This window comes from Cetorhinus maximus, unplaced genomic scaffold (genome assembly GCF_964194155.1).
Source record: "Cetorhinus maximus unplaced genomic scaffold, sCetMax3.hap1.1 HAP1_SCAFFOLD_3054, whole genome shotgun sequence".
In the NCBI taxonomy this organism is placed as follows: Eukaryota; Metazoa; Chordata; class Chondrichthyes; order Lamniformes; family Cetorhinidae; genus Cetorhinus; species Cetorhinus maximus.
The window spans coordinates 15001-33538 of NW_027598982.1; the positions used below are offsets into that span (position 1 = coordinate 15001).

The 18538-nt window shown below is 59.7% G+C and overlaps 1 protein-coding gene across 1 annotated transcript in view; it reads right to left on the minus strand.

The window, feature by feature from the left end:
• Positions 1-9223, minus strand: part of ube2s (ubiquitin-conjugating enzyme E2S) — an 11906-nt gene extending 2683 nt beyond the window's left edge. Inside the window, exons 1-2 of the mRNA XM_078537803.1 lie at positions 9080-9223; positions 1-106 (exon numbers count right to left, since the gene is read on the minus strand). The exon at positions 1-106 is cut by the window's left edge and continues 85 nt beyond it. Coding sequence (XP_078393929.1) covers positions 1-106; positions 9080-9218 — 245 coding nt within the window. The 5' untranslated portion in view covers positions 9219-9223. The remainder of the gene's footprint in view (positions 107-9079) is intronic.
• Positions 9224-18538: the final 9315 nt, after the last annotated feature.

The following is an 18538-nucleotide window of genomic DNA, read 5'->3' on the forward strand; positions in this document are numbered from 1 at the left end:
GGGTGGAAGATCTTGGTGATGAAATAGGCCTTGGGTGGAACAGCTGGGAAATCCTTCCCTAGCACCAGCTTCATCTTAAACAAACCCCCGGCGTAGGGTGTCCCGTCTGAGAGAGAGAGGGGGACGGAGAGAGAGAGGGGGACGGAGAGAGAGAGAGAGGGGGACGGAGAGAGAGAGAGAAAGGGAGGGGGAGAGGGAAAGGAGGCAGACAGAGAATGTCACACATCATGTATCAATCCCAAAACTAATCCCATTGCCCCGCTCTCTCCCCATAGCCCAGAATTAATCCCCAAACTAATCCCACTGTCCCGCTTTCTCCCCATAGCCCAGTATCAATCCCCAAACTAATCCCACTGCCCCGCTCTCTCCCCATAGCCCAGTATCAATCCACAAACTAATCCCACTGCCCCACCCTCTCCCCATAGCCCAGTATCATTCCCCAAACTAATCTCACTGACCCGCTCTCTCCCCATAGCCCAGTATCAATCCCCAAACTAATCCCACGGCCCCGCTCTCTCCCCATAGCCCAGTATCGATCCCCAAACTAATCCCACTGCCCCACTCTCTTCCCATAGCCCAGTATAAATCCCAAAACTAATCCCACTGTCCCGCTGTCTCCCCATAGCCCAGTATCAATCCCCAAACTAATCCCACTGCCCCGCTCTCCCCATAGCCCTGTATCAATCCCCAAACTAATCCCACTGTCCCTACTCCCTCCCCATAGCCCAGTATGAATAGCAAATTAATTCTACTGCCCCGCTCTATCTCTATAGCCCAGTATCAATTCTAAATTAATGTCACTGTCCCGGTCTCTCCGCCTAGCCCAGTATCAATCTCAAAACTAATCCCACTGCCTCGCTCTCTTCCCATAGCCCTGTATCAATCCCCAAACTAATCCCACTGCCTTGCTCTCTTCCCATAGCCCAGTATCAATCCCCAAACTAATCCCACTGCCCCGCTCTCTCCCCATAGCCCAGTATCAATCCTCAAACTAATCCCACTGTCCCGCTCTCTCCCTTTGGAGCAGCATCAATCCCCAATCTAATCCCATTCTCCCGCACTCTCCCCATAGCCCAGTATCAATCCCCAAACTAATCCCACTGCCCCGCTCTCTCCCCATAGCCCAGTATCAATCATCAAACTAATCCCACTGCCCCGCACTCTCCCTATAGACCAGTATCAATCCCCAAACTAATCCCACTGCCCACCTTTCTCCCCATAGCCCAGTATCAGTCTCCAAACTAATCCCACAGCCCCACACTCTCCATAGCCCAGCAATCACCAAACTAATCCCACTGCCCCACTTTCTCCCCATAGCCCAGTACCAGTCTCCAAACTAATCCCACTGCCCCACACTCTCCATAGCCCAGCAATCACCAAACTAATCCCACTGCCCCACTTTCTCCCCATAGCCCAGTGTCAATCCCCAAACTAATCCCACTGCCCCACACTCTCCATACCCCAGAAATCACCAAACTAATCCAACTGTCCCGCTCTTTCCCCATAGCCCAGTATCAATCCACAAACTAATCCCACTGCCCCGCTCTCTCCCTATACACCAGTATCAATCCCCAATCCAATCCCACGGCCCAGCTCTCTCCCCATAGCCCAGTACCGATCCCCAAACTAATCGCACTGCTCCACACTCCCCATAGCCCAGTATCAATCCCCAAACTAATCCCACTGCCCCGCTCTATCCCCACAGCCAAGTATCAATCCCAAAACTAATCCCACTGTCCCGCTATATCCTCATAGCCCTATATCAATCCCCAAACTAATCTCACTGCCCCGCTCTCTCCCCAGAGCCCAGTATCGATCCCCAAACTAATCGCACCGCTCCACACTCCCCATAGCCCAGTATCAATCCCCAAACTAATCCCACTGCCTCGCTCTCTCTCCATAGCCCAGTACCAATCCCGAAACGAATCCCACAGCCCCGCTCTCTCCCCATAGCCCAGTATCAATCCCAAAACTAATCCCACTGTCCCGCTCTCTCCCCATAGCCCAGTATCACACCCCAAACTAATCCCACTACCCCGCTCTCTCCCCATAGCCCAGTATCAATCCCCAAACTAATCCCACTGTCCCGCTCTCTCCCCATAGCCCAGCATCAATCCCCAATCTAATCCCACTGCCCCGCTCTCTCCCCATAGCCCAGTATGAATCCCCAAACTAATCCCACTGTCCCTGCTCCCTCCCCATAGCCCAGTATGAATCGCAAATTAATTCTACTGCCCCGTTCTATCTCTATAGCCCAGTATCAATTCGAAATTAATGTCACTGTCCCGGTCTCTCCGCATAGCCCAGTATCAATCCCCAAACTAATCCCACTGACCCGCTCTCTCCCCATAGCCCAGTATCAATGCCCAAACAAATCCCACTGCCCCACACTCCCCATAGCCCAGTATCGATCCCCAATCTAATCGCACCGCTCCACACTCCCCATAGCCCAGTATCAATCCCCAAAGTAATCCCACTGCCTCGCTGTCTCCCCATAGCCCAGTATCAATCCCCAAATTAATCCCACTGCCCCGCTCGCTCCCCAGAGCCCAGTGTCAATCCCCAAATTAATCCCACCGCCCCACTCGCTCCATAGCCCAGCAATCCCCAAACTAATCCCACTACCTCGCTCTCTCCCCATAGCCCAGTATCAATCCCCAAAGTAATCCGACTGCCCGCTCTCTCCTCATAGCCCAGTATCAATCCCCAAACGAATCCCACAGCCCCGCTCTCTCCCCATAGACCAGTATAAATCCCAAAACTAATCCCACTGCCCCGCTCTCTCCCCATAGCCCAGTATCAATCACCAAACTAATCCCAATGCCCCGCCCTCTCCCCATAGCCCATGATCAATCCCCAAACTAATCCCACTGCCCCGCTCTCTCCCCATAGCCCAGTATCAATCCCCAAACTAATCCCACTGTCCCGCTCTCTCCCAATAGCCCAATGTCAATCCCCAAACTAATCCCACCGCCCCGCTCTCCCCACATAGCCCAGTATGAATCCCCAAACTAATCCCACTGTCCCTGCTCCCTCCCCATAGCCCAGTATGAATCGCAAATTAATTCTACTGCCCCGCTCTATCTCTATAGCCCAGTATCAATTCGAAATTAATGTCACTGTCCCGGTCTCTCCATAGCCCAGTATCAATCCCCAAACTAATCCCACTGCCCCCCTTTCTCCCCATAGCCCAGTATCAGTCTCCAAACTAATCCCACTACCCCACACTCTCCATAGCCCAGCAATCACCAAACTAATCCCACTGCCCCGCTCCCTCCCCATAGCCCCGTGTCAATCCCCAAACTAATTCCAGTGCCTCGCTCACTTCCCATAGCCCAGTATCAATCCACAAATTAATCCCACTGCCCCGCTCTCCCCCCATAGCCCAGTATGAATCCCCAAACTAATCCCACTGTCCCGCTCTCCCCACATAGCCCAGTATGAATCCCCAAACTAATCCCACTGTCCCTGCTCCCTCCCCATAGCCCAGTATGAATAGCAAGTTAATTCTACTGCCCCGCTCTATCTCTATAGCCCAGTATCAATTCGAAATTAATGTCACTGTCCCGGTCTCTCCGCCTAGCCCAGTATCAATCCCCAAACTAATCCCACTGCCCCGCTCTCTCCCCATAGCCCAGTATCAATCCCCAAACTAATCCCACTGCCCCGCTCGCTCCCCAGAGCCCAGTGTCAATCCCCAAACTAATCCCACCGCCCCACTCGCTCCATAGCTCAGCAATCCCCAAACTAATCCCACTACCTCGCTATCTCCCCATAGCCCAGTATCAATCCCCAAAGTAATCCGACTGCCCGCTCTCTCCTCATAGCCCAGTATCAATCCCCAAAGTAATCCCACTGCCCCGCCCTCTCCCCATAGCCCAGTATCAATCCCCAAATTAATCCCACTGCTCCGCTCTCTCCCCATAGACCAGTGTCAATCACAGCACATTCCACCATCCCGCTCTCTCTCCATAGCACAGCATCGATTCCCAAACTAATCCCACTGCCCCGCTCTCTCCCCATAGCCCAGCATCGATCCCCAAACTAATCCCACTGTCCCGCTCTCTCCCCATAGCCCAGTATCAATCCCCAAACTAATCGCACTGCTCCACACTCCCCATAGCCCAGTATCAGTCCCCAAACTAATCCCACTGCCCCGCTCTATCCCCACAGCCCAGTATCAATCCCAAAACTAATCCCACTGTCCTGCTATATCTCCATAGCCCTATATCAATCCCCAAACTAATCCCACTGCCCCGCTCTCTCCCCATAGCCCAGTATCGATCCCAAACTAATCCCACTGTCCCGCTCTCTCCCCATAGCCCAGTATCAATCCTCAAACTAATCCCACTGCCCCGCTCTCTCCCTTTGGACCAGCATCAATCCCCAAACAAATCCCATTCTCCCGCACTCTCCCCATAGCACAGTATCAATCATCAAACTAATCCCACTGCCCCGCTCTCTCCCTATAGACCAGTATCAATCCCCAAACTAATCCCACTGCCCCGCTCTCTCCCTATAGCCCAGTATCAATCCCCAAACTAATCCCACTGCCCCGCTCTCTCCCTATAGACCAGCATCAATCCCCAAACTAATCCCACTGCCCCCCTTTCTCCCCATAGCCCAGTATCAGTCTCCAAACTAATCCCACTGCCCCACACTCTCCATAGCCCAGCAATCACCAAACTAATCCCACTGCCCCGCTCTCTCCCCATAGCCCAGTACCAGTCTCCAAACTAATCCCACTGCCCCACACTCTCCATACCCCAGAAATCACCAAACTAATCCAACTGTCCCGCTCTTTCCCCATAGCCCAGTATCAATCCACAAACTAATCACACTGCCCCGCTCTCTCCCGATAGACCAGTATCAATCCCCAAACTAATCCCACTGCCCCGCTCTATCCCCACAGCCAAGTATCAATCCCAAAACTAATCCCACTGTCCCGCTATATCCCCATAGCCCTATATCAATCCCCAAACTAATCTCACTGCCCCGCTCTCTACGCAGAGACCAGTATCGATCCCCAAACTAATCCCACTGCCTCGCTCTCTCTCCAGAGCCCAGTATCAACCCCCAAACGAATCCCACAGCCCCGCTCTCTCCCCATAGCCCAGTATCAATCCCAAAACTAATCCCACGGTCCCGCTCTCTCCCCATAGCCCAGTATCACACCCCAAACTAATCCCACTGCCCCGCTCTCTCTCCATAGCCCAGTATTAATCACCAAACTAATCCCACTGCCCCGCTCTCTCCCCATAGCCCAGTATCAATCCCCAAACTAATCCCACTGCCCCACTGTGTCCCCACAGCCCAGTATCAATCCAAAAACTAATCCCACTGTCCCGCTATATCCCCATAGCCCAGTATCAATCCCCAAACTAATCCCACTGCCCCGCTCTCTCCCCATAGCCCAGTATCAATCTCCAAACTAATCCCACTGCTCCGCTCTGCCCATAGCCCAGTGTCAATCCCAGCACATTCCACCATCCCGCTCTCTCCCCATAGCCCAGTATCAATCCCCAAATCAGTCCCACTGCCCCGCTCTCTCCCCATAGCCCAGTATCAATCCCCAAACTAATCCCACTGCCCCGCTCTCTCCCCATAGCCCAGTATCAATCCCCAAACTAATCCCACAGTCCCGCTCTCTCCCCATAGCCCAGTATGAATCCCCAAACTAATCCCACTGTACCTGCTCCCTCCCCATAGCCCAGTATGAATCGCAAATTAATTCTACTGCCCCGCTCTATCTCTATAGCCCAGTATCAATTCGAAATTAATGTCACTGTCCCGGTCTCTCCGCATAGCCCAGTATCAATCCCCAAACTAATCCCACCGCCCCGCGCTCTCTCCATAGCCCTGTATCAATGCCCAAACTAATCCCACTGCCTTGCTCTCTTCCCATAGCCCAGTATCAATCCCCAAACTAATCCCACTGCCCCGCTCTCTCCCCATAGCCAAGTATCAATCCTCAAACTAATCCCATGCCCCGCTCTCTGCCCATGGACCAGCATCGATCCCCAAACAAATCCCACTGCCCCGCTCTCTCCCCATAGCCCAGTATCAATCCCCAAACTAATCCCACTGCCCCGCTCTCTCCCTATAGACCATAATTAATCCCCAAACTAATCCCACTGCTCCGCTCTCTCCATAGCCCAGCAATCATCTCTACATAGCCAAACAAATCCCACTGCCCCGCTCTCTCCCCATAGCCCAGTATCAATCCCCAAACTAATCCCACTGCCCCGCTCTCTCCCTGTAGACCATAATTAATCCCCAAACTAATCCCACTGCTCCGCTCTCTCCCCATAGACCAGTGTCAATCACAGCACATTCCACCATCCCGCTCTCTCTCCATAGCACAGTATCAATCCCCAAACTAATCCCACTGCCCCCCTTTCTCCCCATAGCCCAGTATCAGTCTCCAAACTAATCCCACTACCCCACACTCTCCATAGCCCAGCAATCACCAAACTAATCCCACTGCCCCGCTCCCTCCCCATAGCCCAGTGTCAATCCCCAAACTAATTCCAGTGCCCCGCTCTCTCCCCATAGCCCAGTATCAATCCACAAAGTAATCCCACTGCCCCGCTGTCTCCCCATAGCCCAGTATCAATCCCCAAATTAATCCCACTGCCCCGCTCGCTCCCCAGAGCCCAGTGTCAATCCCCAAACTAATCCCACTGCCCCACTCGCTCCCCATAGCCCAGTATCAATCCCCAAATTAATCCCACTGTCCCACTCTCTCCCCATAGCCCAGTATGAATCCCCAAACTAACCCCACTACCTCGCTCTCTCCCCGAAGCCCATAATTAATCCCCAAACTAATCCCACTGCTCCGCTCTCTCCCCATAGACCAGTGTCAATCACAGCACATTCCACCATCCCGCTCTCTCTCCATAGCACAGCATCAATTCCCAAACTAATCCCACTGCCCCGCTCTCTCCCCATAGCCCAGCATCGATCCCCAAACCAATCGCACTGCTCCACACTCCCCATAGCCCAGTATCAGTCCCCAAACTAATCCCACTGCCCCGCTCTATCCCCACAGCCCAGTATCAATCCCCAAACTAATCCCACTGACCTGCTATATCTCCATAGCCCTATATCAATTCTCAAACTAATCTCACTGCCCCGCTCTCTCCCCATAGCCCAGTATTGATCCCCAAACGAATCCCACCGCCCAACACTCTCCATAGCCCAGCAATTCCCAAACTAACCCCACTGCCCCGCTCTCTCCCCAGAGCCGTGTCAATCCCCAAACTAAGCCCACTGCCCCCCTTTCTCCCCATAGCCCAGTATCAATCCCCAAACTAATCCCACATCCCGCTCTCTCCCCATAGCCCAGTATCAATCCACAAACTAATCCCACTGCCCCGCTCTCTCCCTATAGACCAGTATCAATCCCCAAACTAATCCCACATCCCGCTCTCTCCCCATAGACCAGTATCAATCCCCAAACTAATCCCACTCTCCCGCTCTCTCCACATAGCCCAGTATCAATCCCCAAACTAATCCCACTGCCCCGTTCTCTCCCCACGGCCCAGTATCAATCCCCAAACTAATCCCACTGCCCCGCTCTTTCCCCATAGCCCAGTATCAATCATCAAACTAATCCCACTGCCCCACTCTCTCCCCATAGCCCAGTGTCAATCCCAAACTAATCCCACCGCCCAACACTCTCCATAGCCCAGCAATTCCCAAACTAATCCCACTGCCCCGCGCTCTCCCCATAGCCCTGTATCAATTCCCAAACTAATCCCACTGTCCCGCTCTCTCCCCATTGCCCAGTATCAACCCCCAAACGGAACCCACTGCCTCGCTCTCTCTCTATTGCCCAGTATCAATTCGATAATAATCTCACTGCCCCGCTCTCTCCCCATAGCCCAGCATCAATCCCAAAACTAATCCCACTGACCCACTCTCTCCCCATAGCCTAGTATCAATCCCCAAACTAATCCCACTGCACCGCTCCCTCCCCATAGCCCAGTATCAATTCCCAAGCTAATCCCATTGCCCCGCTCTCTCCCCATAGCCCAGTATCAATCCCAAAACTAATCCCACTGACCCACTCTCTCCCCATAGCCTAGTATCAATCCCCAAACTAATCCCACTGCCGCGCTCTCTCCCCACAGCCCAGTATCAATCCCCAAACTAATCCCACTGCCCCGCTCTCTCCCATAGCCCAGTATCAAGCCCCAAACTAACCCCACTGCCCCGCTCACTCCCCATAACCCAGTATCCATCCCCACACTAATCCCAGCGACCCGCTCTCTCCCCATAGCCCAGTATCAATCCCAAAACTAATCCCACTGACCCACTCTCTCCCCATAGCCTAGTATCAATCCCCAAACTAATCACACTGCCGCGCTCTCTCCCCATAGCCCAGTATCAATCCCCAAACTAATCCCACTGCCCCGCTCTCTCCCCATAGCCCAGTATCAAGCCCCAAACTAACCCCACTGCCCCGCTCACTCCCCATAACCCAGTATCCATCCCCACACTAATCCCACCGACCCGCTCTCTCCCCATAGCCCAGTATCAACCCCCAAACGGAACCCACTGCCTCGCACTCTCTCTATAGCCCAGTATCAATTCAATAATAATCTCACTGCCCCGCTCTCTCCCCATAGCCCAGTACCAATCCCCAAACTAATCCCAAAGCCTCGCTCTCTCCCCATAGCCCAGTATCAATCCCAAAACTAATCCCACTGACCCACTCTCTCCCCATAGCCTAGTATAATCCCCAAACTAATCCCACTGCACCGCTCCCTCCCCATAGCCCAGTATCAATCCCCAAAATAATCCCAATGTCCCGCTCTCTCCCCATAGCCCAGTATCAATCCCCAAACTAATCCCACTGCCCCGCTCCCTCCGCATAGCCCAGTATCAATCCACAAACTAATCCCACTGCCCCTCTCTCTCCCCATAGCACAGTATCAATCGACAAACTAATCCCAGCTTCCCCCTCTTGCCACTGCATCTGTCCCCATCTCTCACCACTCAGACGTTGCCCTGGGATGTAGGGAACAGGGTGAGGTGGCGAGCAGGGGTTTGGGGATGAGGGTGCTGCTTATACCTGGGCCTTCGATTGTGGCTTGTAGGTCAGTGATGTCTTCTTCGTTGGTGTAAATCTTGATTCCCTCCGGGGGCTCCATGGTCAGTGTGGACACTTCTCTCCACACCTCTCGGATAATGTGAGGTGGGAGGTTCTCCATGTTGGAATTCTGCCAGAGAGAGAGAGAAAGGGAGAGAGTGAGTCAGAGAGCGAGAGTCGGAGAGAGAGGGAGAGCGAGAGTCGGAGAGAGGACGAGAGTCGGAGAGAGGGCGAGAGTCGGAGAGAGGGCGAGAGTCGGAGAGAGGGCGAGAGTCGGAGAGGGAGAGCGAGAGTCGGAGAGAGGACGAGAGTCGGACAGAGAGGGCGAGAGTCGGAGAGAGAGCGAGAGTCGGAGAGAGGGCGAGAGTCGGAGAGAGGGCGAGAGTCGGAGAGGGAGAGCGAGAGTCGGAGAGAGGACGAGAGTCGGACAGAGAGGGCGAGAGTCGGAGAGAGAGCGACAGATCGGGAGCCGGAGAGAGAGGGCGAGAGCCGGAGAGAGAGGGCGAGAGCCGGAGAGAGAGGGCGAGAGCCGGAGAGAGAGGGCGAGAGCCGGAGAGAGAGGGCGAGAGCCGGAGAGAGAGGGCGAGAGCCGGAGAGAGAGGGCGAGAGCCGGAGAGAGAGGGCGAGAGCCGGAGAGAGAGGGCGAGAGCCGGAGAGAGAGGGCGAGAGCCGGAGAGAGAGGGCGAGAGCCGGAGAGAGAGGGCGAGAGCCGGAGAGAGAGGGCGAGAGCCGGAGAGAGAGGGCCAGAGCCGGAGAGAGAGGGCGAGAGCCGGAGAGAGAGGGCCAGAGCCGGAGAGAGAGGGCCAGAGCCGGAGAGAGAGGGCCAGAGCCGGAGAGAGAGGGCCAGAGCCGGAGAGAGAGGGCCAGAGCCGGAGAGAGAGGGCCAGAGCCGGAGAGAGAGGGCCAGAGCCGGAGAGAGAGGGCCAGAGCCGGAGAGAGAGGGCCAGAGCCGGAGAGAGAGGGCCAGAGCCGGAGAGAGAGGGCCAGAGCCGGAGAGAGAGGGCCAGAGCCGGAGAGAGAGGGCCAGAGCCGGAGAGAGAGGGCCAGAGCCGGAGAGAGAGGGCCAGAGCCGGAGAGAGAGGGCCAGAGCCGGAGAGAGAGGGCCAGAGCCGGAGAGAGAGGGCCAGAGCCGGAGAGAGAGGGCCAGAGCCGGAGAGAGAGGGCCAGAGCCGGAGAGAGAGGGCCAGAGCCGGAGAGAGAGGGCCAGAGCCGGAGAGAGAGGGCCAGAGCCGGAGAGAGAGGGCCAGAGCCGGAGAGAGAGGGCCAGAGCCGGAGAGAGAGGGCCAGAGCCGGAGAGAGAGGGCCAGAGCCGGAGAGAGAGGGCCAGAGCCGGAGAGAGAGGGCCAGAGCCGGAGAGAGAGGGCCAGAGCCGGAGAGAGAGGGCCAGAGCCGGAGAGAGAGGGCCAGAGCCGGAGAGAGAGGGCCAGAGCCGGAGAGAGAGGGCCAGAGCCGGAGAGAGAGGGCCAGAGCCGGAGAGAGAGGGCCAGAGCCGGAGAGAGAGGGCCAGAGCCGGAGAGAGAGGGCCAGAGCCGGAGAGAGAGGGCCAGAGCCGGAGAGAGAGGGCCAGAGCCGGAGAGAGAGGGCCAGAGCCGGAGAGAGAGGGCCAGAGCCGGAGAGAGAGGGCCAGAGCCGGAGAGAGAGGGCCAGAGCCGGAGAGAGAGGGCCAGAGCCGGAGAGAGAGGGCCAGAGCCGGAGAGAGAGGGCCAGAGCCGGAGAGAGAGGGCCAGAGCCGGAGAGAGAGGGCCAGAGCCGGAGAGAGAGGGCCAGAGCCGGAGAGAGAGGGCCAGAGCCGGAGAGAGAGGGCCAGAGCCGGAGAGAGAGGGCCAGAGCCGGAGAGAGAGGGCCAGAGCCGGAGAGAGAGGGCCAGAGCCGGAGGCCGGAGAGAGAGGGCCAGAGCCGGAGAGAGAGGGCCAGAGCCGGAGAGAGAGGGCCAGAGCCGGAGAGAGAGGGCCAGAGGAGCCGGAGAGAGAGGGCCAGAGCCGGAGAGAGAGGGCCAGAGCCGGAGAGAGAGGGACCAGAGCCGGAGAGAGAGGGACAGAGCCGGAGAGAGAGGGACAGAGCCGGAGAGAGAGGGACAGAGCCGGAGAGAGAGGGACAGAGCCGAGAGAGAGGGACAGAGCCGGAGAGAGAGGACAGAGCCGGAGAGAGAGGGACAGAGCCGGAGAGAGAGGGACAGAGCCGGAGAGAGAGGGACAGAGCCGGAGAGAGAGGGACAGAGCCGGAGAGAGAGGGACAGAGCCGGAGAGAGAGGGACAGAGCCGGAGAGAGAGGGACAGAGCCGGAGAGAGAGGGACAGAGCCGGAGAGAGAGGGACAGAGCCGGAGAGAGAGGGACAGAGCCGGAGAGAGAGGGACAGAGCCGGAGAGAGAGGGACAGAGCCGGAGAGAGAGGGACAGAGCCGGAGAGAGCCAGACCGGAGGGGGCCAGAGCCGGAGAGAGAGGGCCAGAGCCGGAGAGAGAGGGCCAGAGTCGGAGAGAGAGGGCCAGAGTCGGAGAGAGAGGGCCAGAGTCGGAGAGAGAGGGCCAGAGTCGGAGAGAGAGGGCCAGAGTCGGAGAGAGAGGGCCAGAGTCGGAGAGAGAGGGCCAGAGTCGGAGAGAGAGGGCCAGAGTCGGAGAGAGAGGGCCAGAGTCGGAGAGAGAGGGCCAGAGTCGGAGAGAGAGGGCCAGAGTCGGAGAGAGAGGGCCAGAGTCGGAGAGAGAGGGCCAGAGTCGGAGAGAGAGGGCCAGAGTCGGAGAGAGAGGGCCAGAGTCGGAGAGAGAGGGCCAGAGTCGGAGAGAGAGGGCCAGAGTCGGAGAGAGAGGGCCAGAGACGGAGAGAGAGGGCCAGAGACGGAGAGAGAGGGCGAGAGACGGAGAGAGAGGGCGAGAGACGGAGAGAGAGGGCGAGAGACGGAGAGAGAGGGCGAGAGACGGAGAGAGAGGGCGAGAGACGGAGAGAGAGGGCGAGAGACGGAGAGAGAGGGCGAGAGACGGAGAGAGAGGGCGAGAGACGGAGAGAGAGGGCGAGAGACGGAGAGAGAGGGCGAGAGACGGAGAGAGAGGGCGAGAGACGGAGAGAGAGGGCGAGAGACGGAGAGAGAGGGCGAGAGACGGAGAGAGAGGGCGAGAGACGGAGAGAGAGGGCGAGAGACGGAGAGAGAGTCGGAGGAGGGCGAGAGATCGAGAGTCGGAGGGAGGGCGAGAGATCGAGAGTCGGAGGGAGGGCGAGAGATCGAGAGTCGGAGGGAGGGCGAGAGATCGAGAGTCGGAGGGAGGGCGAGAGATCGAGAGTCGGAGGGAGGGCGAGAGATCGAGAGTCGGAGGGAGGGCGAGAGATCGAGAGTCGGAGGGAGGGCGAGAGATCGAGAGTCGGAGGGAGGGCGAGAGATCGAGAGTCGGAGGGAGGGCGAGAGATCGAGAGTCGGAGGGAGGGCGAGAGATCGAGAGTCGGAGGGAGGGCGAGAGATCGAGAGTCGGAGGGAGGGCGAGAGATCGAGAGTCGGAGGGAGGGCGAGAGATCGAGAGTCGGAGGGAGGGCGAGAGATCGAGAGTCGGAGGGAGGGGCGAGAGATCGAGAGTCGGAGGGAGGGCGAGAGATCGAGAGTCGGAGGGAGGGCGAGAGATCGAGAGTCGGAGGGAGGGCGAGAGATCGAGAGTCGGAGGGAGGGCGAGAGATCGAGAGTCGGAGGGAGGGCGAGAGATCGAGAGTCGGAGGGAGGGCGAGAGATCGAGAGTCGGAGGGAGGGCGAGAGATCGAGAGTCGGAGGGAGGGCGAGAGATCGAGAGTCGGAGGGAGGGCGAGAGATCGAGAGTCGGAGGGAGGGCGAGAGATCGAGAGTCGGAGGGAGGGCGAGAGATCGAGAGTCGGAGGGAGGGCGAGAGATCGAGAGTCGGAGGGAGGGCGAGAGATCGAGAGTCGGAGGGAGGGCGAGAGATCGAGAGTCGGAGGGAGGGCGAGAGATCGAGAGTCGGAGGGAGGGCGAGAGATCGAGAGTCGGAGGGAGGGCGAGAGATCGAGAGTCGGAGGGAGGGCGAGAGATCGAGAGTCGGAGGGAGGCCGAGAGATCGAGAGTCGGAGGGAGGGCGAGAGATCGAGAGTCGGAGGGAGGCCGAGAGATCGAGAGTCGGAGGGAGGCCGAGAGATCGAGAGTCGGAGGGAGGCCGAGAGATCGAGAGTCGGAGGGAGGGCGAGAGATCGAGAGTCGGAGGGAGGGCGAGAGATCGAGAGTCGGAGGGAGGGCGAGAGATCGAGAGTCGGAGGGAGGCGAGAGGGCGAGAGCCGGAGAGAGAGGGCGAGCGTCGGAAAGAGAGGGCGAGAGCCGGAGAGAGAGGGCGAGAGCCGGGGAGAGAAGGCGAGAGCCGGGGAGAGAAGGCGAGAGCCGGAGAGAGAAGGAGAGAGACGGAGAGAGAAGGCGAGAGACGGAGAGAGAGGGCGAGAGACGGAGGGAGGGCGAGAGTCGGAAGGAGGGCGAGAGATCGAGAGTCGGAGGGAGGGCGAGAGATCGAGAGTCGGAGGGAGGGCGAGAGATCGAGAGTCGGAGGGAGGGCGAGATCGAGAGTCGGAGGTAGGGCGAGAGATCGAGAGTCGGAGGGAGGGCGAGAGATCGAGAGTCGGAGAGAGAGTGAGAGGGCGAGAGCCGGAGGGAGAGGGCGAGAGTCGGAGGGAGAGGGCGAGAGCCGGAGGGAGAGGGCGAGAGCCGGAGGGAGAGGGCGAGAGCCGGAGGGAGAGGGCGAGAGCCGGAGGGAGAGGGCGAGAGCCGGAGGGAGAGGGCGAGAGCCGGAGGGAGAGGGCGAGAGCCGGAGGGAGAGGGCGAGAGCCGGAGGGAGAGGGCGAGAGCCGGAGGGAGAGGGCGAGAGCCGGAGGGAGGGCGAGAGTCGGAGGGAGGGCGAGAGTCGGAGGGAGGGCGAGAGATCGAGAGTCGGAGGGAGGGCGAGAGATCGAGAGTCGGAGGGAGGGCGAGAGATCGAGAGTCGGAGAGAGCGCGAGAGGGCGAGAGCCGGAGAGAGAGGGCGAGAGTCGGAGAGAGAGGGCGAGAGACGGAGAGAGAGGGCGAGAGACGGAGAGAGAGGGCGAGAGACGGAGAGAGAGGGCGAGAGACGGAGAGAGAGGGCGAGAGACGGAGAGAGAGGGCGAGAGACGGAGAGAGAGGCCGAGAGACGGAGAGAGAGGCCGAGAGACGGAGAGAGAGGCCGAGAGACGGAGAGAGAGGCCGAGAGACGGAGAGAGAGGCCGAGAGACGGAGAGAGAGGCCGAGAGACGGAGAGAGAGGCCGAGAGACGGAGAGAGAGGCCGAGAGACGGAGAGAGAGGCCGAGAGACGGAGAGAGAGGCCGAGAGACGGAGAGAGAGGCCGAGAGACGGAGAGAGAGGCCGAGAGACGGAGAGAGAGGCCGAGAGACGGAGAGAGAGGCCGAGAGACGGAGAGAGAGGCCGAGAGACGGAGAGAGAGGGCCGAGAGACGGAGAGAGAGGGCGAGAGACGGAGAGAGAGGGCGAGAGACGGAGAGAGAGGGCGAGAGACGGAGAGAGAGGGCGAGAGACGGAGAGAGAGGGCGAGAGACGGAGAGAGAGGGCGAGAGACGGAGAGAGAGGGCGAGAGACGGAGAGAGAGGGCGAGAGACGGAGAGAGAGGGCGAGAGACGGAGAGAGAGGGCGAGAGACGGAGAGAGACGGAGAGAGAGGGCGAGAGACGGAGAGAGAGGGCGAGAGACGGAGAGAGAGGCCGAGAGACGGAGAGAGAGGCCGAGAGACGGAGAGAGAGGCCGAGAGACGGAGAGAGAGGCCGAGAGACGGAGAGAGAGGCCGAGAGACGGAGAGAGAGGCGGCCGAGAGACGGAGAGAGAGGCCGAGAGACGGAGAGAGAGGCCGAGAGACGAGAGAGAGGCCGAGAGACGGAGAGAGAGGAGCGAGAGACGGAGAGAGAGGCCGAGAGACGGAGAGAGGCCGAGAGACGGAGAGAGAGGCCGAGAGACGGAGAGAGAGGCCGAGAGACGGAGAGAGAGGCCGAGAGACGGAGAGAGAGGCCGAGAGACGGAGAGAGAGGCCGAGAGACGGAGAGAGAGGCCGAGAGACGGAGAGAGAGGCCGAGAGACGGAGAGAGAGGCCGAGAGACGGAGAGAGAGGGCCGAGAGACGGAGAGAGAGGGCCGAGAGACGGAGAGAGAGGCCGAGAGACGGAGAGAGAGGGCGAGAGACGGAGAGAGAGGGCGAGAGACGGAGAGAGAGCGAGAGACGGAGAGAGAGGCGAGAGACGGAGAGAGAGGGCGAGAGACGGAGAGAGAGGGCGAGAGACGGAGAGAGAGGGCGCGAGACGGAGAGAGAGGGCGCGAGACGGAGAGAGAGGGCGCGAGACGGAGAGAGAGGGCGCGAGACGGAGAGAGAGGGCGCGAGACGGAGAGAGAGGGCGCGAGACGGAGAGAGAGGGCGCGAGACGGAGAGAGAGGGCGCGAGACGGAGAGAGAGGGCGCGAGACGGAGAGAGAGGGCGCGAGACGGAGAGAGAGGGCGCGAGACGGAGAGAGAGGGCGCGAGACGGAGAGAGAGGGCGCGAGACGGAGAGAGAGGGCGCGAGACGGAGAGAGAGGGCGCGAGACGGAGAGAGAGGGCGCGAGAGGGCGATAGACGGAGAGAGAGGGCGAGAGACGGAGAGAGAGGGCGAGAGACGGAGAGAGAGGGCGCGAGACGGAGAGAGAGCGAGAGAGGGAGAGAGGGGGCGGGAGCAGGAGAGAGGGGGCGGGAGCAGGAGAGAGGGGGCGAGAGCGGGAGAGAGTGGGCGAGAGCGGGAGAGAGAGGGCGAGAGCCGGAGAGAGAGGGCGAGGCTAGGAGAGGGCGAGAGTCGGAGCGAGAGGGCGAGAGACGGAGAGAGAGTGAGGGCGAGAGACGGAGAGAGAGAGACGGCGAGAGACGGAGAGAGAGAGAGGGCGAGAGACGGAGAGAGAGAGAGGGCGAGAGACGGAGAGAGAGAGAGGGCGAGAGTCAGATAGGGAGAGAGGGCGAGAGTGGGAGAGAGAGGGCGAGAGTGGGAGAGAGAGGGCGAGAGTGGGAGAGAGAGGGCGAGAGTGGGAGAGAGAGGGCGAGAGTGGGAGAGAGAGGGCGAGAGTGGGAGAGAGAGGGCGAGAGTGGGAGAGAGAGGCCGAGAGTGGGAGAGAGAGGCCGAGAGTGGGAGAGAGAGGCCGAGAGTGGGAGAGAGAGGCCGAGAGTGGGAGAGAGAGGCCGAGAGTGGGAGAGAGAGGCCGAGAGTGGGAGAGAGAGGCCGAGAGTGGGAGAGAGAGGCGAGAGTGGGAGAGAGAGGCCGAGAGTGGGAGAGAGAGGCCGAGAGTGGGAGAGAGAGGCCGAGAGTGGGAGAGAGAGGCCGAGAGTGGGAGAGAGAGGCCGAGAGTGGGAGAGACAGAGAGGGCGAGAGTGGGAGAGACAGAGAGGGCGAGAGACGGAGAGAGAGGGCGAGAGACGGAGAGAGAGGGCGAGAGACGGAGAGAGAGGGCGAGAGACGGAGAGAGAGGGCGAGAGACGGAGAGAGAGGGCGAGAGACGGAGAGAGACGGAGAGAGAGGCGAGAGACGGAGAGAGAGGGCGAGAGACGGAGAGAGAGGGCGAGAGACGGAGAGAGAGGGCGAGAGACGGAGAGAGAGGGCGAGAGACGGAGAGAGAGGGCGAGAGACGGAGAGAGGGCGAGAGACGGAGAGAGAGGGCGAGAGACGGAGAGAGAGGGCGAGAGACGGAGAGAGAGGGCGAGAGACGGAGAGAGAGGGCGAGAGACGGAGAGAGAGGGCGAGAGACGGAGAGAGAGGGCGAGAGACGGAGAGAGAGGGCGAGAGACGGAGAGAGAGGGCGAGAGACGGAGAGAGAGGGCGAGAGACGGAGAGAGAGGGCGAGAGACGGAGAGAGAGGGCGAGAGACGGAGAGAGAGGGCGAGAGACGGAGAGAGAGGGCGAGAGACGGAGAGAGAGGGCGAGAGACGGAGAGAGAGGGCGAGAGACGGAGAGAGAGGGCGAGAGACGGAGAGAGAGGGCGAGAGACGGAGAGAGAGGGCGAGAGACGGAGAGAGAGGGCGAGAGCCGGAGAGAGAGAGGGCGAGAGACGGAGAGAGAGAGAGGGCGAGAGACGGAGAGAGAGAGAGGCCGAGAGTCGGAGAGAGAGAGAGGCCGAGAGTCGGAGAGAGAGAGAGGCCGAGAGTCGGAGAGAGAGAGAGGCCGAGAGTCGGAGAGAGAGAGGCCGAGAGTCGGAGAGAGAGAGAGGCCGAGAGTCGGAGAGAGAGAGAGGCCGAGAGTCGGAGAGAGAGAGAGGCCGAGAGTCGGAGAGAGAGAGAGGCCGAGAGTCGGAGAGAGAGAGAGGCCGAGAGTCGGAGAGAGAGAGAGGCCGAGAGTCGGAGAGAGAGAGAGGCCGAGAGTCGGAGAGAGAGAGAGGCCGAGAGTCGGAGAGAGAGCGAGAGCGAGAGTCGGAGAGAGAGCGAGAGCGAGAGTCGGAGAGAGAGCGAGAGCGAGAGTCGGAGAGAGAGCGAGAGCGAGAGTCGGAGAGAGAGCGAGAGCGGGAGTCGGAGAGAGAGCGAGAGCGAGAGCCGGAGAGAGAGCGAGAGTCGGAGAGAGAGCGAGAGCGAGAGTCGGAGAGAGAGCGAGAGCGAGAGTCGGAGAGAGAGCGAGAGTCGGAGAGAGAGCGAGAGCGAGAGACGGAGAGAGAGGGCGAGAGACTGAGAGGGAGGGCGAGAGACGGAGAGGGAGGGCGAGAGACGGAGAGTGAGGGCGAGAGACGGAGAGTGAGGGCGAGAGACGGAGAGAGAGGGCGAGAGACGCAGAGAGAGGGCGAGAGACGGAGAGAGAGGGTGAGAGGACGGAGAGAGAGATCGAGAGCCGGAGAGAGGGCGAGAGATCGAGAGACGAGAGAGGGCGAGAGATCGAGAGACGGAGAGAGGGCGAGAGATCGAGAGACGGAGAGAGGGCGAGAGATCGAGAGACGGAGAGAGGGCGAGAGAGCGAGAGACGGAGAGAGGGCGAGAGAGCGAGAGACGGAGAGAGAGCGAGAGACGGAGAGAGAGCGAGAGACGGAGAGAGAGCGAGAGACGGAGAGAGAGCGAGAGCGAGAGACGGAGAGAGAGCGAGAGCGAGAGACGGAGAGAGAGCGAGAGCGAGAGACGGAGAGAGAGCGAGAGACGGAGAGAGAGCGAGAGACGGAGAGAGAGCGAGAGCGGAGAGAGAGCGAGAGGGAGAGTCGGAGAGAGAGCGAGAGTCGGAGAGAGAGCGAGAGCGAGAGTCGGAGAGAGAGCGAGAGCGAGAGTCGGAGAGAGAGCGAGAGTCGGAGAGAGAGCGAGAGTCGGAGAGAGAGCGAGAGTCGGAGAGAGAGCGAGAGTCGGAGAGAGAGCGAGAGTCGGAGAGAGAGAGCGAGAGTCGGAGAGAGAGCGAGAGCGAGAGTCGGAGAGAGAGCGAGAGCGAGAGTCGGAGAGAGAGCGAGAGTCGGAGAGAGAGCGAGAGCGAGA